Genomic DNA, 22,197 nt, shown 5'->3' with positions numbered 1-22,197 from the left:
ATACATTTCCAGAACAGTTTAATGGTTAATGCATAAAAATGACACCACTGTGTAAGCCTGCAACAAAAAAAGTAAAGTAAAGAGAGATGAACAACAACTCAGACTCATAACCTACATTCTTTATCTGTTCAATCAATCAACTTGTGCAAGGCAAAACCTTTTTCAGTTTTTGAACCACCCAAACAATAAAAGTTTTTTCTTTGCCCAGTTAACTGCTATTTTTTATCCTTTTCTCAGTGTACGATTATGAACTACTGATCCTCTTCATCTTGTACACTTACCCAATTTAACACTTTTATTTATTACTAAAATTCTGAAACAAAGTTTCTAACTTCAAATTAAAACAAATTCCCTTATGTCTGATCACTAGTAGTACAGTATCACTGATACCAGTATACCATTAATATTCGAGTATTTGCCATCCAAATCTGGCTTCAACTAAACATGATTTTCTTTATTCCTTTTTATTCTATATATGCTCATAGTTCTTTCTTTCTCTTTTTCTTTTCTACAGATTTACTCTTATACTTTAAATATTAATACTCAATCTTAAATGAATACTTTGGATATCAACTCCCCCTTCCAATCAAGCCATGAAGAGGGCCTGTAACTTTCATTGTCCTTTTTGTATCTCACATCTATTGTCTTCACATCTTTTATTTTCTTCAGATTTTAATAATTGAGTTTAATTAACTTAACTTTAAACATATCATAAACTACAACTCACAAAGATTGTCACATAATTTTTTTTCATTTTTTTTAAATCTATTTTTTATTTTGTTCCTATATAAGAAAGTAAAATCTTTACTACTCAATATATAATATTTTAATTTTTTGAAGATACATGGTTTTATCATAATTAAATAAAGTAAGACTTTTATCTCCTGAATACTTTTATTTTTAATTTTTAAAAATGTTTAAAGAAAATTAGTTACTACAAATTTATTTTAATGTAAAATATTGAAATATTATCTTGAAAAGGCTCGTATTTTGTTTGGGCTTCGATGAATGACAGACTAAGGCCCGAGAATGCATGGGTCGCGGTTTTCAAGGTATTACTTTACAGAGACTCGCATTTTCAGTCTCTAAAACGGAAATTTGACCATTACACCGTGGCTACTAAAGAACTGAACTTCATTTTCTAATCACACTAGCCCCTTTAAGAATATATATAAATAAATTTTAATTCAAAGTCATTCCAAATATATCATTAAATTATATCAACGAAGTAATAATAATAATATAAAAATTAAATTTATCATATTCGTATTTGTAATATAGTTTAATCTTAAATTTTAAAATTCATTAAGTTTGTTAATATAACTTTTTATGCAATAGTATCACTAAAGTAAAGATAAAAGCAAAAAACATTTATCATCAAATTTTGTGGATACAAAAATATGATTGAGAAGAGAAATATCATTAAAGATAACCAATTAGGTTTCACTACAGACGTTTTTATTAATGAAATTCTGACATACTCCATATCAATAATGTAGCTTAAAAACTAAAAAAAAAGGGGGAAAAAAATGTGTACAAGACAAAACCTTAAGACTAACCATGGATATGATGAGTGGGGAAGTAAGGAGGACAAAACCCGTCCCTTCCCTCAATTCTCACACTTAATCGCAACCTACAAATTATTAGGGCTATTATTTTATTAAGGACAATATATATAAACATAGATTTACAACATTGGAAAACAATATATATAATTTATAATAAAAAATAAATAATGAATTAATAAAAAAAACTATATATATTAAAATATTATCAGAAAAATTATGTCAAAATATATTTTTTCTTTTATTAATTATGTCTTCTTCTAATTATAATCAAGTAAGTACAATTGCAATTATATTGAATCTTGTGCCCTGTAATTATGCACTCATAACTGTCTTACATTATTGGAAAAAAATATCATGATCATTAATTCCATTTGTTGAATTCTAGTGATTTGTTAGAAAGCCTTGATGATGTGACTATTAATTTAAAAAATAATACAATATTTCCACCTATATTCATAGCTTTGGAAAAAAATTAAGGAACATGTTTGTCCCGTAGAAGTTAATGAATTTAGTATTTTAAGTATCAAACCACAAACCCATTATATTCATATTTTTCAAAAACAAAATATACCCCTTGTATATGTTGAGTTAGAATCTTTATTGCAATGTTTTATGATAATAACTCAACTCAAGGGAGCCATATTAAGGTTAGAGCAATGTAATTTATAACGAAAAAATAATCAATAATTACTGTCAAAATAAAATAAATAATTTTAGTTAAAAAATTAAGAATTTAGTAATATTTCATTAACTCCTGAAGGCTGTAAAATAACAATAATGATTTTATTACAATAACAGTTATATTTTTATTCTAGAAACAATCATTGGGGTGATGATGATGGACCTATAAAGAATGAGTACCAGATGATGAGTTAACAATAGTACTGAAAGAAGTATGAAAAATATATTTTAAGATATTACGAGTATAATCTTTCATAAATTTTTTAGTGACTTGAAATATTATTTTATTCCTAATAATATATTTTAATTCAATAGTAATTTTTGAATGTTTTCACCTGTGTGATGAGAAACTCCTTTCATAAGAGTAGCATAGTATCTATGAATAAAAAGTGAAAGGATCAAATAGACAGAGTAATTATAAAATATTAGCTTGTAAAGCGAGAAGAAATAAAACTAATTTTAAATCGTTTGTAGTGATGTTTTAAACACAATAATGTATTTGTGAATAAAATCCAATCAATCCCATGAGAGAGGCAAACCCAAAATCATGTTGGCCTCTCTTTCATCAATGATACACACAATAGACAAAACATCATAAAAACAGACGAAACCACATCTTTATCTTGCTGTTCTTGGTCTGTTCCTCCAGTTATAACAAATTTCAATTAAATGTAGTTTTATAATTAATGCACAATCTTTTTTGATGATTCGATCCCGAAAGAAAGAGATAATTAGCCAATTATAAATCGACAAAGCTTTTATGAATTCTAACCCACCAGTTCTTTTGCTCCCGAACATAGAAGTAAATAAATTAACAACTACAACCAAAGGCCCAAGAAAGCACAAGTATTGAAGAGATTTTAAGCATATGACCTATAAATTGAAGGAAGCTTTTATTTTTCAATTGTTTTTGCAATAAAGATTCATGATATGCCTGCCACACAATCTAATGTCATCATCTTGATGTTGGGTGCAACTATATTTAAACTGGTGAAGAAAAGCAAAACTTGGGCTGCTCAAGGAGATTCTGCCACATGTTAGGTGATTTTAAGGTTTCATGCTTCATGTGCTAAGCTTTGAACCTTATAAAAACGAGAAGAGTTGTTGGAAAGGGCCCACAAAAACCATTATATTGCCCAAGAAGAACGAGAGTTAATCAGACTTTGGTAAATGATTGCTTGGATTTTGGTTTTTGTTTATTTGTCATAATTCAAGAATCCTGCGGATAAAGATACACCTAGCAGGCCACCTAGGCAGCATCTATAACTAGTCATCTTGTTCATCATTCATAGGAATCTCAAATTCTCGTTTCATAGCACAGGTGTCTGTCTGAGTTATATCATATTCACACACGTTTCAACATTTTGCTCAATCATTTCTGTTATTTTCACTTTCACGGCTAGCTGCTACAACAACATGGAGGAATATCTATTTCGGAATTATTTCTGTTTCTATTCTTAGCAGAAACTTTGGTTATAACACGCTCATCATTCTACAGAATTCCTCAAGCTATGTACTTCAATATATCGTCCATGCTTCTGTTATTTTAATGTTCGGAAAACAATAAATAAAACGTGTGTCCAATGGTAATGAAACAAGCAACGTAATATCAACTTATTAACTTATAAAATAACTTTTCGGCTTGCCTTGTATAAAGTTTGGTTTGACATGGTCCGTGTTGGAGGAATTATTACATTAATTATTTATCTAAGAACACGATAATTGCTTAATCAACACTTGATTTGGGGGAAATTTGGTATGCCTTTGAACAATCAATGCTTACTTATCATGCATGACGTTATGATATTTTGACTTCCTCTTGTGGCCAAATTCCTTTTCATTTTCATTCCCAATAGTTTTTAGTTTGCATAGCTATCATGTAAAATAATTGAGAGAAAACTAAGCCAAATAACCTAAAACCAGAGACCAAAAGGCAGATCTTAGCCATTTTTGATTGTTAAACTCACGCAGATATTGGTAACTATTCTATATTGTACCTGTAATTTCTGTTACACGTGAATACATTATTAAGATATTTATACACAGTTGAATAACACATTCTTCTCCGTGAATTTAGTGCGTACCACTGAACAGAACTAAGATCATTATTAAGACAATTCCTGTATCATGTTTTTAACAAATACAGATGGAGCCAAGATTCAGCTCAAACACATCATAGGGATTAAATTATTCACCAAATTAGCTGGCACATTTTTGCTCAACAGTTTATTGGATCATCATTCAAAACGATCCAAATGAAAACAAAACTTGTCAATATAGAAGGGTATATTTGTATTTGTAAAGGATTAATCATTTAATACTTAATCATCATGAATCAAACATTATATAAATATATATATATATATATATATATATATATATATATATATAAGTTCTACAGAACTCATTTGAACTCCCACCAAACCTCAATTTATACACACTCTCTAAAGTAGGCCTCAGCAAGCTTCACACACTCCTGTCACTTCCCTAAACTTCTGCATGGCGAAACCACTATATCTAGAGGAAGATTTCAAACCAAAAGTTCGTACCCATGGAACAAAAAGTCTATCTTTCTTTGCCTCTATGTTCTCCCTTTTCATCTACATATGTGTCTTTTATACCTTCAACCTATCTCCCTATTCTCTCCTCAACAACAACATCTTCTGGTTTTTCATGTCCAACACCCTCATTCTCATCATTGCTGCTGACTATGGAGCATTCTCTTCATCCAAAAGAAACCAAGATCTCTATGAAAAGTATGTGCAACACAGTCAAGCGCGAAACCATGCCTCCTCATGCGTACCCAAATATGATCAACAAGTTCATAAACAATGCATTAACCCCAAACAAGAAACTGTCTCTGATCAAAATATCCCAGAACGTGTACTTGAAATTGTGGCGATAAATCAGCCTAAAAAATCTATTGAGTTCTCCCGTGAGAAAAGGTCTGCACTTCATTATTTGCATGAGGGTAATGAAAAGATTGAGGAGAAAGCAATTCCTGCAAAAATTTACCGGCGAAGTAAGTCTGATAGATCCAACCGAGTCAGGCACGTAGTGAATGAGGAGAGAGAGAAGATGGTGCAAAGATCAGAGACTGTGAAGGCAAAAGCAAACGTTGAAGAAGAAAATGAGTTTTCTAAGATGTCAAATGAGGATCTGAATAGGAGGATAGAGGAGTTTATTCATAAATTTAAATCTCAGACAACTAGCAAAGTCTGTCAAATTCAGAATCTGTAGACTATGTTCCAAAAAATTTTGCGTTGTACCTTCTGTAGCTGTCTTAAATGCTGTCTTATGGCATAGACCTCTTTCAAATGTTGAGTTTCGTTTTCTGTTTGTGAAACAATCTTGAATATTTTGTGTTGTCCATTTAGTTTGCAATGTGTGCACCTGCAGTTTCTTCTCATGGTCAACATTTCTTTTATCCTTTTTTGGTATAAGTAAATTGTTAGTATAAACATCCAGACTTTAACCCTTAAAGTTGAGACGAATAGAACATTATATAATGAAAAGTTAGAACATTATATAAAAATAAAAGACGTATTAATTCATTATCTTAAAGAAGTTTTTGGTAGAGAGTGATATGAATCCTTTGCTTGGACTCGTGTCTTATTCTCGTTCGTGTCTCTCCGATTATAAGGAACTCGTCTTTGAGAAGAGATTTTGGATATCCAAATGTCAGACCACAGACCACAGAACGAGAGATAGATATTTGTTGTTGAAGTGGTGCGAAATCTATTAACATTTTGAGAAGTTATATATGTTGATTGAGATATTGTGGGTCTTAATCTATATACGAGCATGCATCTTTACTGTGCATTCGTGTAAAGGTGAAAATGACGGTTGAACAAACTTAAGATTTGTATGCACTGTGTACACGTTGAAATGTATTGCTATTTTATTGTTATAGAATCTTATTTTTGGTGACATTTTATTTGAATATGCAACTAATACTACACTAAACAGCTTCCTGCTATTTCTGTTAAGTCGTCTATTCATTCATCTTCTCATTAATTCATGTTTTAATATCTTTTAGATCTTTAAGGCTTCCTTAATTTCTTCTCATAATCTATACATTTTTAAGGCTCTTTGATTCTGACGGATTGTTGTCTATTTTCTGGTATAACTTATTAATTATATTCATATTGTTTAAAGAGATAATTTAAAAACATTTTTTAATCTTTTGAAAAATAAAATTATGATGGAACTTTAAATTTCAAAATAACAATATTTTAAATATTTTAGATGATTAAGTCTAATCATACAATGTCTAAGAACTTGATGTGGAAACAATAAAAACTAATACTATTTGATACTATGTGTTGGCTAATCGCAATTTTTGGATAATGAATGATGAAATATTGATGTAAAATTTTTAATTAATAATGAATACAAACCAATTATACTCTTGTAAAAAATACATATAACTGATTCTGACGAAACACAAATATTTAATTTAATCTCAAGTGACATAAAAACTTAAGTTTTTATGGAAAATATTGGGAAGGATATTTAGGAAAAAAAACCGACACAGACAAAAAAAACATATCCCTAAAAGTCGTTTTCTACAGATACATTAATTCTGTATTTTGTGGAATTTTTTTAATAAATTAAATTTTTTATTTGTTTCTAAAAATTAAATGTACTTTTCGATGGCTATTCGGAGGATCAATTAGTTTTCATCATTTATAAATGCACTTATAAATATGATAATACGTGACTAAATAATTGGGGCAACAAACCAATCAGTGCCATTGAATTTTAAAATTTTGTTGACATGCTCATGTAGGATCCGCTGTCTTGTTGTTGGCATGTTTAAGTGGTGTTATGATGAGTTTATCAATTTAACTACTCATTTAATTTCTATGTTTATCTAAATTATGCGTTTTAATTCACTTATCATGTTCAACCAAAAACAAATTCAATTTATGAATTATTTTTATTTAGACTAATATTTGTAGAGGTTTTTATTTTGGTGGAATAAATATTATATTAAATAGCTTCTTCAATCTACTAAAGCAATAAATTTCAACAAAACAGCTAGATCCAAAGTGGAATATTTTTGTAGAGGAAGCTTGATTTTCGAAACAAATGTAATTGTAAATTTATACATTGTATAAATCAGATTTAAAAAAGCAAATAGTAAGGAAATGAAATGATACAAAAATTAAAATGATTTGCTTACAAAAGGAAGTATTTAATTGAATTATATTGTATTTAAGACAACTTTACCGAGTACAGGAAAACACTACAATAAGTGCAAAGAGATTGCATGAATTATTAAGTTCCAGCACAAAAAAATTCACTTAAAAACGTAAATAATGAAAAAAAATGTAAAAATGGAAGATAATTTATTGAGGAAAATATCAAGCATTTAAATAGTTCATATATGAAACACTAAGAATAGTACGAGTACGAGTACTTATATATTTTTTACGTTATATATTCCTTATTTTTTTACGTTTTATACCAATATGAGTACTTTCATATTCTTTTATTTTTGACATTTTATACGAGTATGAGTACTTTTATATTTTTATCATCCTTAAAATTTACATTAAATTTCTTATACACTATAACTTTATATATTTATCTTAATGTAACCTCTACATTATGTACCTTGAAAGTTCATTCCATTGTTTAGTACAACTTATGCTTCCGTCTAGTTTCTTCTTTTAACTATTCTTCAATTTTATTGAAATACACATTTTATGTTATCTTACCTATGTGTTTTTATCTTTATAATAATATATTTTAACTTTGTATATCTTTAAAAGAGCAAAAAATTATCATTTAATAATTGACCAATTTTTATTTACTGTACATATTTTATTTTTCGACTTTTCCCCCTCTCCACCACAATGTTTTAACAATAATATTAATATAAAATATAAAATATAAAATAAAATTAATAAAGATGACTGTGTTATGCCATACTATAGAATATTATTTGCGAAAAGAAATAGTAAAGTCAGTGGAATAAAAAAACAGTGGTAAGGAATGGTCTTATCGTGTCTGAGAAATGGCACTGTTTTCTCTGCAAAACAACCTCTTTCCATTGCCAATGCTAAACAGTACTTTCTCAACCAAGAGCATTCCCTCTGTCACTACACGTCGAGCCACCATCTTTGGTTCCACCCTCCTTCTTCTCAATTTGCCCAATCTCAATTCAACACCACTTGCACTTCCACAGCTTCTGCTAGATGACGAGCTTCAGCAACAAGAAGACCACTTTGTGCAACTCTTTCAGGTAATCTCAACTTTGCTTAGGTAGTACGAATTTGTTAAGTATAAATTTTTCCTCTTGTGCTATTTTTATTAAATACGGGAATTGGGATTGTCACAGGATACTTCACTGTCGGTTGTTTTCATTAAAGACATTGAATTGGCTAAAGTTCCCAAGTCTTTTTCCAAGGGAGCCGTGCTGGATGAGGACGAAGATGCAAAAGTTGAAGGCAGTGGTTCAGGCTTCATTTGGGATAAATTTGGTCACATAGTAAGATACCCCAAATCAGAAATAGGGAAATTGTTCGACCCATTTGGATTTTATTCTGTTTATCTCAATTTACTGTTTCACTGGTGGAGCAGTTTTTATTTGAAGCTTATGAAGTTAGTTACAAAAAGGACAAATGTTTACTTGCAAAATGGTGTTTTCAATTCAATGAAGATTGAAATGTGGAAAACTGTTCCGTTGACTTTGAAATTTCTTTGATCATTATCAACGTAATTGTATAGTGAATAACACATGTATGCATATTTTGACAAGATATCTTAATGGCTAATAAGGAATTGTAGTGGTTATCGGTTGTTCAAACTAGTGATGTGTTTTTTTCTGGTGGACAGGTTACCAATTACCATGTTGTTTCTAAACTGGCTACTGATACAAGTGGTTTACAACGTTGTAAGGTTTTCCCTTGATGCTGTTAATTCCATTAAACTTCTATATTGTATTGTTTGTCAGAGAAGAATGATTATATTTTCCCACATTTTCCATCGATTTGTTTTACTAGCATTTCTCTGGGTAGCAATAGTATTACACATTCGTACTGCTGTCTACAGGTGTTCCTAGTTGATGCCAAAGGGAATAGCTTTTACAGGGAAGGCAATATAATTGGTTTTGATCCAGCGTACGACCTAGCTGTTCTGAAGGTATACATTCCAATCCTCTCTTTTTCTTTACCCTTCATTTTATTCCTTTTCAGAACATATGGTTCTTTGCTACTTCTGTGGCATCTACTCAATGCTCTCTCTCAAAACACTTCCACTCTCCGATCCACTATCGTGACATATCCTCGTCTGCTACTTGAAAACTGGCATTCTTCAAAACTGTTGTTACCCATAATGGCTTTTACAGTAAAGTTCGGCAAGTTGCCTTACTAAGCACATAATTTATCTCAGGTATACGGTCATTTTTTAACATCATAATGGGAAAGCCTAAATCTTCCAGCCCAAATTTTGTTGTGAGCATGTTGATATAGTATAGCAAAATTATTGTTGGCTTCAGTTTTCCCTTTCTAAGGTTCCAAAAAGTATTAAACAATATTGATGTTCATCAAACTGAAAGTCCAGTTGAGTAGCTAAGTCAGTATATTTGTCTGGTAGAAAAGACGTTTTATTTATGGTGCAAAAGCCATACTATTCTATCCCAGTTAAAAGAAAAAGGGAAAAAAAGAGAAAAAAGCTCTAAATGTCTTTGACCGTAAGTATTTCTAAAGTGAATAGAAATGAAAAGTTGGTTGTGAGCTCAAAGGATTTGTAAAGACAAAGAATCAGGAGCTTGCAGTTGTGAAAAATCAGTGACAACATGAAATGAGCCTTGGAAGAAATTGATGTCGCAGCTTCGCAGCCTGCACTATACATTTTATACATGATAGACATATTCTCATTTTTCTTCTTTTGTCTGCCTAATAAAACCAATATACTAAGTTACATTTATCTTCTGCATTTTTCTTTCTCTTCTTGTGTGCCACTCTCAGAAATGCATAAAAGTTGTTCTATTTGCAGGTTGATGTTGATGGATACCAAGTAAAGCCAGCTAATCTAGGTCAGTCTAACAATTTACGTGTTGGCCAAAGTTGCTTTGCCATTGGAAATCCTTATGGATATGAGAACACTCTCACAACAGGGGTAATTTTTTAGTAATCTGTTTCTAACATTTCTGTCCATTCAGGCAAAATAGTTGTAGAAGAAGGATAAAAACTTATAGATGAAATTTAGAGAAATTATTTATGCTGGCCCATGTAAAAATTTTGTCATGCTGAGCTATAGTTTCTCATATAGAACAAAATTCGTTAGATTTTTCAGAATAATGCCTAATTTGACATGCGACCAACTTGCAACCCTGTAACCATTTTGAGCCACGTGAAGGCATTGGGTTTGAGTAGTAATAGTAAGTTCTGTTGCTCCAAAAAAGTATAATGTGATCATTCTGTATTGTCTGATGTAAATTATGCAGGTGGTCAGTGGTTTAGGCCGCGAGATACCTTCACCAAATGGAGGGGCTATTAGAGGAGCTATTCAAACTGACGCAGCAATTAATGCAGGTAACCTAACCTTAATTGACGTTCATAGTGTTAGGACCCCAACCTCCTCTAAGTAAAAGTTAAGGACTGTGGGGGAACTGTAGTTTGTACTCTAACTCATTGCACATCAATAAAAATGGTCACTTCAATTTTCCCCCTGTACTCTACAACTTGGGCATTGATTGAGACTACGTAACAATAACTTTTTAATCTCTCTTCTCAACATGATTTTTAAAATATGTTTTGTCCATGTATATCAGTTTTAGATGTGATTTGATTAGTTAAGCTAAATTCATTTCGAAGCTATCAGAGCAGCTGCAAGACTGAAACAAAATTCTGCAAAAGGACAAGGGCATGAACAATGCCAGTTATATATTTACAGATGGCTGCATTATTCTTGGAAAATATGAGGCCCAAGTGAGATCAACCTGGCAGATTCACTTCGTTCTGCCTAAAGGGGGAAGAAAATATATAGTTCTGAAAATAATCTTGGTTAAAACCGTTTTACTTAGAGAAATTAATAGATCTATTTCGGTCCCTGTTTCCATGTCTTAAGACATGACTTTGCTGTTTACTGAAGAGCCAAGTTTTAGATGGTATTGTTTGTTACAACTCTTAGGATTAACCAAATTATTTTGGAGTTAAGTATTTTCTTAACTTGCTGTTGCACGAGACTATGTAGGTATAATCTTGTATGTGCAATGTGACCAGGAAATTCAGGTGGACCATTGATTGACTCGTATGGCCATGTTATTGGTGTAAACACAGCTACCTTCACTAAGAAAGGTAAAAGAAACTATTGCTTTTATGAACATACTTCCATAACACTGTAAAGAGGGAATAAGAGACTTGTGCTTTTAGTCTGAATTAGACAGGAAATTGTTTTAAATAATGTTACTATTACTTCCTTTGCATCATTTTTTGTTGCAAAACTCCAGTACATCATATGTATTTAAAAGATGGTCGGACACAAGAAGCTGCAACACAATTTAAGTCTAGAAAATTGATATGATCTTTTCTCTATCTAGTATCTTGCTTCCGTAGAAAAGGGTGTTGAGTAAGGTAAAGAACGAACTCACAGATTCATTATCACCTTTACTTTTTTTTCTTTTTTTTTCTAAAAGAGTAATCAGTCCTTAGGATTTTGTTCCCTTTTATTTCATATGTATATCCGCTCAATTTAGGAAGCTATTTCTTCCACCGAACCTGCTAACAATGTCAATTTGTCGAATGTGTATGTTATGATCAATGCTAGTTCTAGGAATTAACATGAAATAGAGAAGAGAGAGAACCTTATGAAAGAAAGGGTTCCGAAATAATTACTTGATTGTACTAAATGTTTTACAAGATATGAAAACTGCCTATGTATCAGTTAATAATTGGCCACTTATAGCTACTAAGTAACCAACTAATTGTAAACCGCTCCTTACCATGCATCTTATTTCATATCAGTACACAGTTAAATTCAACTACTTTAACCTATATCAGAAATTAATTTGTTGTTCCTCTTAATTTCACCAGCATTATCTAAGCTTATTGTTTTGGTGGAAAGCGTTATCGAAGCTAAATTAGAATAATTTCTACTAGTAGATTATTATTATGTTTGAATAATGATTGTTACTCATTTTGATGCATTTCAGGGACTGGAATATCGTCAGGTGTTAACTTTGCAATTCCCATTGACACAGTCGTCAGAACTGTTCCATACCTTATTGTCTACGGAACACCTTATAGTAATAGGTTTTGATTGTTCATGTCACATTCTATAAATTCTATAAAACCCGAACTTTGTATATCATTTTTACATTCAAGTTATTCTAAACAAGTATCCTCACTTCTAAATCTGTAAATTCTGCCACTACCCTTTTAACATTTTTCTGTGAATCCGGATATCTCGCTCTGAAATAAAGGATTCATCTCTTAAGGTAAAATATAAAACATTTAAAGGACAAAACTCTTTCAATGCATGTTTTCTTCATTGTAAATAGATATTAGTTGCTGACCTCCGGTGTACAATGCATTTTTTTGGACACATTACTAAACAGACAAACAGAAAAGATTGTGCATTTTCTCAGGCTTGTGATACAGCAAGTTTGGTTATAGTTGCTGCAATAAGCAAAGCAAAATCATAGGTTTGGGAGTTTTTCAAACCATATATGTCGGATATGCCGTGTGAATTGCAGTCTGTTAGCTTCATTCACAGTCATCTGGGTGGTTTTATGGATTCTTGAGCATCGAGTCAATGATGATTTTCTGCACAATCAACTTCACTTAGTTTATTTACTTCTCTTGTGCCATTGTTACACTTCCGGCATTTTTGTCGAGACCAATTGATCATCATCATCACAAAAGCTAACAGTTGATAGTTGATCCTAGTTCGTGCACAAATTCTTAAACGTGATTGATTATAAGAGACCATCAAAAAAATATTCACTCAGTTCTGTAATCAAGAGTGGTAGCCGTGCTAATAATACTTAGATATGAATATTAATAAAAAATAAATAAAGGTTCAATATATATATATATATAATATACTATGGTTTGAATAATATATATTTTGGTTTGCTTTTTAAAAGCATAAATACCATGTAGTATTAGTATAAATCATTCATGTATAGTGATGTTGCGCAAAATCTACCGATTAACCGGTACATGTGAGATAATAATGCTCTTCCAAGTCCTTTTTACCCACAAACTTGTTTAAATACTTGTTACCGTTTAGAATATTTCATTTTCAGAAAATGCTTATCTCTCACTTTCTTCTAACTGTTGCACAGCATTCACACTAGGAGCTCTACAAATATGGGTTTTCCTTCTATACACCCATTTCTTTTTGTCATTCGTGTTCCTCTAACTAACCAGTTTGACAGTTTCCGAAGACCAGTGCAAGATGTTTTTTACGTACCCGATGGATTATGCATTGCACTGAATTTACGCATTCTACAACAGATAAGTGCACAGCTGAGGAGTTTGTTCTTGTAGTCAAAATTGTCACACTACAGACCCCAAACATTGGCATGGCATCCATAATACCTCTCTTACAACCATCAAGGATACTGATTATGAGAGAATAATCAATGAGCTCTACTAGGAACTGTTTGATTATAAACTCTCTTGATTTCAAACACGCAAACAAAACCTAATAATAACCATTTGCGAACATGAATCCAGTTACAGTATCAAGATTTATGAAGTAATTGCATCTGCAATGTAACCATGATTGTGTTTGAGATGTATACATCAACTACGTTTTCCGCAATATCAAGCAATACAAACTACTACCACAACCGCAATTTAACAAAAGAAATTCACCTGTTCCTCGCTCACATCACATCTGATAGAATATTTAGCATCTCAAAATATACAAAAACATGAACATAGTAGCACGAATACACTCTTTTTCGTTTCAATAACGAAACATGAACAATTGAAGAGGCACTCACAATCGATACATAGGAGACCCTAGCTAACTCGGTGGTGCTGGATGAAGCGAGAGGAGAGAGAAGTGTTCGTGGATAGAGGAATCGACGTGACAAGAGGTGCGACAAGAGGAGGGAATGAGAATAAGACCGAGACACCTCTGTTCCATGGGAGAAGGCGAGGATTGGCGCGTGCTGCGATACTCGATGGCGTCTTGGAGAATGATGTTGCCTTGTTTGTCGATGCAATAGAAGGAGCCCAGAAAGAACCTTCCGTCTTTGATCCCCACCAGCATTCGCCGAAACAGCAGCTTCCGTGCCCGACTCACCGCACCGGAGCCACTGGAGTTCTCTGCTTCTGCTTCAACCGGAACAGCTTCTTCTTCTTCCATCTCACCGCACCGATGTATGTGTGTGTTTTGCGATCAATTGTTTTCCACTGGCTTTTGGATTCCAAAGCAAAGCCACCGCACCTATTCACCGCCTTAACCTAATGTGGAATGGACTTGGAACCTGTTTCACACTTTATTATAGTAAACTCAAATGTTTTTTTTTTTTTTAAATTAGCCACTTTATAAAAAAAAAACTAAATAAATTAGTTTTATCTTTGTTAACCCTGTCATTTATCAAAGAAGAAAATGAAAAAAAAAATACAATGAAAAGATGTACTCCCTTGATACTTTATGTTCGTGGATAATCTGTAGAGACCCTTCATGCATGTGAACATATCAATCTTTAAAATTCAGAGACAAGATGATTTGTAAAGACGCTTGATCGCACCCACTTCACATGCCTCATTGATGCTTGATTATACCAAGACAATTAGTTTACATAGAGCTAAACTGCATTTCATTTCAGCCATTTACCAGTAGTTCTCAGGTTCAGTATCTTCTTGAAAACAACAAATTGAATCTGAAGTCAATTTATGAAAATAGATTTATAAAATCCAGTATTTTTTTTCATAGTAATTTATATATTGATTTTCTTGTTTATTAAAATTTAGACTTAATTTTCTTTCAACATTTTTCTTTCCAAATGAATTGAAGATGATCGTCATTTGCGGTTGGAAAATGGTTATTTTTTTCTCTTTTGTGCAAAGATTAAGATTGTTGTGTTATAGCTATTTTTGAAAACAAATCAAAAGTGTAGACATCTCAAAGGCGAATACTGCTCAACATAAAGAACTTTGAATGAAATGTTACGATATGAGGAGATATATAGAATGGAATGGAGTTATGCAGGGGATGTTACAATATCACTCCGCTGATCTTTAACGGCCAACCATACACGGAGTTTGGACCCCACAGAGGAAGATGACCCCCTCACTCCTCTTTCTGGATTAATCTATCAGGTGTCAGGCAGTTGAGAATGGTTCTATATAGAGGGTTAAAGTCTGCCCTCTTTCAATTCAAGTCTCTACTCTAGAATGAGACGGTCAGGCATTAGTCTGTTCCCCCATTCTTTTCAATAACGGTTGAATTTCATAAGAAATCACAGTCGAAGTCATTACTCAGTCTTTGCTCTCCACGAGGTGTATAATCGGTAAATTCAAGTAACAAACATTTAATAGTTTACCAGATTTCTAGAATAAATCTTTGGTTTTCCATAAATTTGTAAGTTTTAGTGTGCTTTTATTTGAATGAATTTCAATATATGATTAAAAAGAAAATTGGAACAAGAATTATTGAAAAAATGTACTCTATTTATCACCACATGGATACTTCCTTGGGTTACAATTTCCAGTTCCCGCAAATGTCACTAGTTAAAATTGCATACTCATTCACATCCATCATACTCAATATCTGCACATGCATAAAATCATTGTAAGTTCTCGCCAAAGAAACAATGAACAAATAAAATAGAACAAACAGGGATCGGGAGTGAAAATAAATGTTTCAAGAATAGATTTACCAAACTGAAACCAGTCATAAAAACAGATTAAACTAGCCCTAACCTCATTTCTCATCCAGAAGAAGTGATGTGCAAGAATGTAGAGAAGATATTTCATCTTCTTTTGCCAACCCAAAGCCTTGCCATCTTACTCTACCGAAATTATCAAGTAGAAAGATATACCTGTGAGGTAGGAATGTTAACAACAGTTTTATTTATAACTAATAACTTCACTGGCTAAAAAATGAAAGAATATCAAAAAGCTTTTAACCCTGTTAGAAGATTCAATATCTGAAGTTCTTTTCTGAAATAATAGTGCTCGCCGAATGAATAGACCATATGCTTCTCAAGTATATCCTTGCTTTCATGATTATTAGGCTTCTTCATAGTCCATAAAAGGAAACGTTTTATAGGAGGCCGACACAAAAGCCACGAATCTATAAATGATACCTGACAAGAAACACGATATAACTTCATGGAATAATTATAGCTAGTGATTGAAAAGATGGAAATACAAAAATAATCACCGAAATTCTGTTTAAATAATAATATTGGAATTACAATTGAAATTATAATTTTAATCCAATTTTCTTGGAATTGGATTTTCTTAAGAATCACATTTCTTTTATGTTTGGGACAGAGTTGATGAATAGAATTATAATCCAAATTAAGTTGGAATTCTACTAAAGGACGTCAATGGTGATGATGGCCAAATAACACAGGAAACAATCAATGTCAATTGCTGATAATTGACAATGACATAGCATGTGTCAGGAACGGATTCAGTGACATTTTTTTCGGGAAAAGTCACCTAACTTTAGTTAACTTTGCTCAATTTCTAGCTGATTTCTTTTATAATTTGATTTGGAAAATTAAAGTTGGTTATTCAACACATGAAATGAACTAAAGTTAAGTGACTGAATCCGTCCTCAGCACGTGTCCACAACAATGATTGCTAACAGGACGTCAATCACAATGGCTTCTATAGTTAGCAAGAGACAATGATAATGAACATTAAAATATGAAATATTGATTTTAACCTTCATTTTATGTACTTCAAATTCTTTGGAAATTAAATATATTTGTTAGAGATATGATTTGAATATTACATTAAATGGAGAGAGATATGATATGATTTGAAGGAAAATATCGTATAAGATATTTCCTATAATTAAATATTGATTTTGTTCCTTATTATTGTATTTCTTATTATTCATTACAGATAATAACATTTATGTATACATAACACACAACTACTAGCAATCACTACAATATGATATTAAAGTTTATCCTATTGACATTTGTTAGACCTATCATATCACTCCTTAACACACCACCTATAAATATTTAATCTCACCTCTAAGATGCCCAGTATTCATTGAGAGAATATACTGGAAATTTTACATCGACTAAAAATATTAAAAATTACAGTATCTAATCATGGTTATAAATTAAAAATTACAGTATCTAATCATGGTTATAAAGACCACCTTACAAGTCAATTTCAGGACTGAACTAGGTTCAAAATTCACTTCCTAATACAGAATTGGAATCAACCCGTGCATAAATGCAATTGGCAAAACATTCCCAGTAGCTATTATAATTTCAATATAAAAATTGTATAGGTCATACATATATATTAACATTTTGATTGTTCTAAATAATATATATTCTTAACAGTTTAAATTTTTTGCTACATAAGTAATAAACATAGCTTGCCAAAACCGCTGACCACTACAGTGTTCGGCAACTCACAGAATGACTGATAAAGTTCAGATATAGCTCAAAAATAATTTACACCACAGCACATAAAAGCTCAATGATAAAAAAATAAAGATGTAAAAAAAAAAAAAAAAAAAAAAAATCAGAACAGAAAACAAAGACGAAATGAAAGACCTGTAGAAGATAGAGAACAAAGAGACCTGTGGGAAAATAGAGAGAAAGACCAGAACAGAGTTGGAAAGGAAACATTGTGCTGTATTTTGGTCTTTCTTGTGTTCATCCTAATGACAGAAAGAACAAATCTTGCACCCTACGTCTATATTTCAAATGAAGACTGAAAATCCCAAAAAGTTGGTTCAGGAATAAAGAGGGGAATTTCCCTCTGCCAGCCACAGTGACCAAGTTGGCCATGATTTCTGGATGGTGGCTGCAATTAGCAGCCGCAACCCCTGGTACAAAAAAAACTCTAGTACAGGTATGAAATGATGGCCAGAGGCTACTCTACGCCACTCCAACCTCCACCATTATACTGCCCTTGTGATAAAATTAGCAATAACTTATAGAGTTTTCTTTCCCTGGTTTTTTTCTCGGTTAGGGTCAACAGAGGAAGTGATTGATTGAGAAACTCTCTCCAAGAAGCTAAGTTAAGGGTTTTCATCTTAGACAAATCGTGGCACAAAACGGAAAAACTTAAGAAAATCAAGTAGAAATTTCAAATTCAATGATAACCTTCTAAGCACTTGGCGAATGCATAACTTGTCTTGTCATCTTTTTCTTTACAACTTATGTGCTATCATATAAGACTGACTAAATATATCATGATCAACAACAAAAAGCATAAACCTGAAAGAAACAGATAAGTTACCTGATATAAATGAACACCTTTTGATTTTCCAAATGCTTCAAGAAAAGGTGCACTCCAAGAGTTGATCATTTCCTGTCAAAGATATACAAAAATGAATTAACTGCAGCAACAGTAGACCAAATTAAGCCAAAAAAATGGTTACTGACAAACATACCAAACAATACAAAAAGCATAATATCTAGTTCCTTCATCACTTGTACTCAGAATAAAAGATGTAAAATGTACTTCTTAGAGTTGCAAATTCATTGCAGCAGGTCATGTCAAGATTGAGCAATAAATGAGATTTTCCATAAAAAAGACAAGGATTCTTAAGGCTGAAATGCAAACATAGCCCAGTAAGAGTAAATAAAGTATGTTCTCTTTACGATATCTTTACTCTATTGTTTTATTCTTGTCTCCAATGACATTTAAATTCCCTTTACAGGGACAAGTAATAGAAGACATTGTTCAGCTTTCAATCAAATAGAATAAGACTACAACAAATGCTACCATTAAATGTCCACCATTAGGGCTTTGTTTGAATAAATGTTAAAACACATTGAATGCCAATGACCAGTAAGAGTTGGATTGGCATTTAACGCACCTAGGGCAGTGGAAAGGGTGTAAACCAGAAGCAGTGTAAGACATACATGGTTGGTGTTGCCTGCACTCGAATAAGCAGGCAACGTAATAGTGTGGACTGTACACCATAGAAATTACATAATCACAAAACATTACCATAATCCATTACCTGGGAGCTTGCTCGAAATGAAAGACAAACCAAAGATGCCTTGGGGACAGAAGATTTATCAGAATCAACTGCAAGATCAGAAACACGGATAGGAAGCTTCATTGTTTTACCATCCGAGAAGCTGACTTCAAGATCAGGAAACTTCACAGCTGTCATTGCAGGTATTATCACTTTATTAGCTACACCAATCTGCACAAATCACAGGTAAATCTGTCATATTCTTACTTTCTTAGCTGGTATACCCTAGACGTGTTTCTAGTTTAAACAGTCAATCACTTCCTTCTTATTAGACAGATAGTGCGTCTGTGTGTACTGATTCAAACAATATACAGATAACTGTTTTGAGTTTAATTGGCCTAGCAGATAAGTAGAGTTCTAACTTCTAAGCAAGCTAGTTTAGACCAATTTAGAAAAACTGAGATATGGAGTTTGGAAAGTTAGTTTTAGTTTATGTACATGGTGTGTCATCCTACTTGGAACATAGAAACTATAACTAAACAGGAGAAAACCAACATTGATCTCGCATGAACGAGCTTCAACACATTCCACTAGACCAAATCACATACTATAGAAACAAAAGAATTTTTTATAAAATAGTTGTTTGCCACTAACAGCAAAGTAAAGTAAATGCAATATTGCAAGAATGTCTGACCAAATTAGCACACTGATATTATAAATGCGATACCTTACCTTACCACCGTGCTGTTTGAACTCAGCCATATCGGCAAAGTATCCCCTCTTCATTTCATCTCCACTATAAAAAAAAACAAAAAAAAAACTATCAGTCAACATCACTTACTCTTTCACTTTGCTTCATTACTAGCTACAACACTTCACAAAAACCATAAATTGAACTTACAGTCGAGCGCGCTCCTCCTCGATTGCTTTCTTATTTACAAACTGCTAAGAAAAACGAAACCTGGTTAAAACTAAGAATCTAACGTAATTCAGAGAAAAAAAACGAAGAAAAATAAAACCTGATGAAGATCGAGGAAGCGTTTGGGGGTGAGGCGTGCCAAATGCTGCGAGGGAAGAGGACAATGACAATGAACCTTCTCCGCTACGAAACCCACAACGTAATCACGGAGAGTGGAGCGCCGTCGTATCATTTGCTTCAAACCCACCATCTTGGCCGCTTCCCTTTCTATATGCCTCTCTCCGTCCCTTGTATGCTGAGCAATTTATTCCACATCTTAAATTCCAAACTCATATCTATCATTAATTTATTAATTATCTTAATAAATGTTTTCAAATTTTAATTTGTTCAAAAAGTTTTTTAATTTGTTCAAAAAGTTTTATATGTATCAAACTAGTTTTTTTTACCCGCCAACCGTAACTTAGATTATAATGTTTTTTATTAATCGATAAGCATAATGAAAATACATTAATATATTTGAATAAGAAAATTATATACTCATCATTCCTTGTTAAAATATTCAAAAATGACCATGTAAATTGAAGTACATCTAAAAAATGTTGTATTACTTTAAAACTTTATATAAGAAGACTTTTATCAATAATATCATTAATTTATAAAGAAACTAAAAACATAATTTTAATAAACATACCTTTAATTGATATAAAACTTGAAATAAAAAACAGTTGTATACGTATTGCAAATGTTGTATTGGTTTCTTTTTGAAGAGTTTTGAATATTTATTTATAAACAATATTTTTAATTGTGGTATTCACATTTTTATCTTTAAAATTATAATTATTTCTTTGTTTTAACTTTGAAACAACAACATAAAATTATATGTGATAAATAAAATCAAACTCTTGTAAGAGATTGTCCTTAACTCTTATTAGTTATCATTACAAAACAAAATAATATTGGAAATTATCTTTTTTTAAATTTAAAAGACAGTCCAAAATAAAAAAAACACTAAATTTATTCTTAGTATAAATATCTTATGTCCATGTCCAATATGTGATCACAATAAAAAAATCACATTTTATCTAACTCATTAACTTGCAACTTTATGTCATTACAAAGATATTTTGTTTGATCAATGTTTTTTAGATACATAATTGGTATATCTGCTTACAATTTCAATCTATGATTTGGTACTTAAATATTTTACATGCACAACATCATTATATGAAAAAAAAAGATACTTCTCATTTTAACTACTTTTATTAGGTAAATATTTTTTAAGGAAAAGGGGGTGATATTCTAATTGGAGGAAAAGTCTTCAATATTAAAACTACTCATAAAAGAATTTATATTTTTTGTTATTAAAAGAAATAAGAATTAATTTCTTGGAAATTTATGCTTTCTTTCTTGATTGTGTTACAAGAGGTCTTCAACCAAAAAATAATAGAGGTGTTCACGTTTACCTCGTTATAATCCACTATTTGTACATGCTAAGCATAATACTGAATTCAATTCACCATCTATGTCTTCTACTAATTAAAATGTAAAATATACATATAAGCTAGGAACCACCTTTAAAATACTGTTCCTGAGTTCACACTTTCTTGACACGATTTTTTTACTGTCACAACTAAATTTATTTTTCGGATCATACGCCACACATTGGACTTGTGACACGTCTTAACTACAATTTTTTCTTTTGGATCCGACACTCTTTGCGACATTTTAGACAAACCATTTTGGACAAATCCTAAACGTATCTTAACAAGAGAAAAGAAACTCGACCCCTATTCTTCACAGAACAGTACTAAAATAAAAAACTACTTGCTTTAGCTATCAAGACAGTCATCGTATTTAAAATTATATAGTGAAGAATGTTATTGCAGAAAAGTGTAATAATTTGGTTTTAATAGTTTAAAC

The 22,197-nt window shown here is 31.7% G+C and overlaps 4 protein-coding genes across 6 annotated transcripts; 2 read left to right on the top strand and 2 right to left on the bottom strand.

Moving 5' to 3' along the window:
- Window positions 1-4,680: 4,680 nt before the first annotated feature.
- Window positions 4,681-5,627, top strand: LOC108341011 (uncharacterized). Its single transcript, XM_017578611.2, has one exon. The coding sequence runs from the start codon at window positions 4,749-4,751 to the stop codon at window positions 5,487-5,489; it is 741 nt and encodes a 246-aa protein (XP_017434100.1). The 5' UTR covers window positions 4,681-4,748; the 3' UTR covers window positions 5,490-5,627.
- Window positions 5,628-8,210: 2,583 nt separating this feature from the next.
- On the top strand, window positions 8,211-12,616 carry LOC108341075 (protease Do-like 5, chloroplastic). 2 transcript variants are annotated; one of them, XR_008250058.1, is made up of 8 exons: window positions 8,211-8,502; window positions 8,599-8,748; window positions 9,096-9,158; window positions 9,312-9,401; window positions 10,257-10,379; window positions 10,708-10,795; window positions 11,457-11,560; window positions 12,415-12,488. XR_008250058.1 is itself a non-coding variant. In XM_017578692.2 (8 exons), the coding sequence occupies exons 1-8, from the start codon at window positions 8,275-8,277 to the stop codon at window positions 12,519-12,521; spliced, it is 924 nt and encodes a 307-aa protein (XP_017434181.1). In that variant the 5' UTR covers window positions 8,213-8,274; the 3' UTR covers window positions 12,522-12,616. The 2 variants fall into 2 exon arrangements, 1 of the variants encoding a protein (XP_017434181.1); XM_017578692.2 differs by having other exon boundaries at window positions 8,213-8,502; window positions 11,486-11,560; window positions 12,415-12,616.
- Window positions 12,617-13,945: 1,329 nt separating this feature from the next.
- Window positions 13,946-14,707, bottom strand: LOC108342220 (uncharacterized). Its single transcript, XM_017579954.2, has one exon. The coding sequence runs from the start codon at window positions 14,583-14,585 to the stop codon at window positions 14,241-14,243; it is 345 nt and encodes a 114-aa protein (XP_017435443.1). The 5' UTR covers window positions 14,586-14,707; the 3' UTR covers window positions 13,946-14,240.
- Window positions 14,708-15,772: 1,065 nt separating this feature from the next.
- On the bottom strand, window positions 15,773-20,586 carry LOC108341972 (uncharacterized). Of its 2 annotated transcripts, none has more exons than XM_017579672.2 (8): window positions 20,378-20,586; window positions 20,260-20,303; window positions 20,091-20,154; window positions 19,401-19,589; window positions 18,671-18,742; window positions 16,355-16,533; window positions 16,148-16,266; window positions 15,773-15,995 (listed from the first exon to the last, which is right to left on the bottom strand). In XM_017579672.2, exons 1-7 carry the CDS (start codon window positions 20,525-20,527, stop codon window positions 16,149-16,151), a joined length of 816 nt encoding a protein of 271 aa, XP_017435161.1. In that variant the 5' UTR covers window positions 20,528-20,586; the 3' UTR covers window positions 15,773-15,995; window position 16,148. The 2 variants fall into 2 exon arrangements, with proteins under 2 accessions (XP_017435161.1, XP_017435162.1); XM_017579673.2 differs by having other exon boundaries at window positions 20,260-20,300; window positions 20,378-20,585.
- Window positions 20,587-22,197: the final 1,611 nt, after the last annotated feature.

Source organism: Vigna angularis, chromosome 6 (genome assembly GCF_016808095.1).
Source record: "Vigna angularis cultivar LongXiaoDou No.4 chromosome 6, ASM1680809v1, whole genome shotgun sequence".
NCBI lineage: Eukaryota > Viridiplantae > Streptophyta > Magnoliopsida > Fabales > Fabaceae > Vigna > Vigna angularis.
Note: the sequence above shows the minus strand (reverse complement) of the source record. Positions and strands in the feature narration are given on the sequence as shown.

Excerpts from the sequence above, each read along its gene's own strand:
- LOC108342220 (XM_017579954.2), bottom strand. The coding sequence starts at position 14,585 with ATGGAAGAAGAAGAAGCTGTTCCGGTTGAAGCAGAAGCAGAGAACTCC.
- LOC108341972 (XM_017579672.2), bottom strand. The coding sequence starts at position 20,527 with ATGGTGGGTTTGAAGCAAATGATACGACGGCGCTCCACTCTCCGTGAT. Across the intron at positions 18,743-19,400 it reads CATTTCGAGCAAGCTCCCAG|GAAATGATCAACTCTTGGAG; the intron begins GTAATGGATTAT and ends TATCTTTGACAG. Across the intron at positions 16,534-18,670 it reads AAGGTGTTCATTTATATCAG|GTATCATTTATAGATTCGTG; the intron begins GTAACTTATCTG and ends GTTTCTTGTCAG.
- LOC108341011 (XM_017578611.2), top strand. The coding sequence starts at position 4,749 with ATGGCGAAACCACTATATCTAGAGGAAGATTTCAAACCAAAAGTTCGT.
- LOC108341075 (XM_017578692.2), top strand. The coding sequence starts at position 8,275 with ATGGCACTGTTTTCTCTGCAAAACAACCTCTTTCCATTGCCAATGCTA. Across the intron at positions 10,380-10,707 it reads AGAACACTCTCACAACAGGG|GTGGTCAGTGGTTTAGGCCG; the intron begins GTAATTTTTTAG and ends TAAATTATGCAG. Across the intron at positions 11,561-12,414 it reads AGCTACCTTCACTAAGAAAG|GGACTGGAATATCGTCAGGT; the intron begins GTAAAAGAAACT and ends GATGCATTTCAG.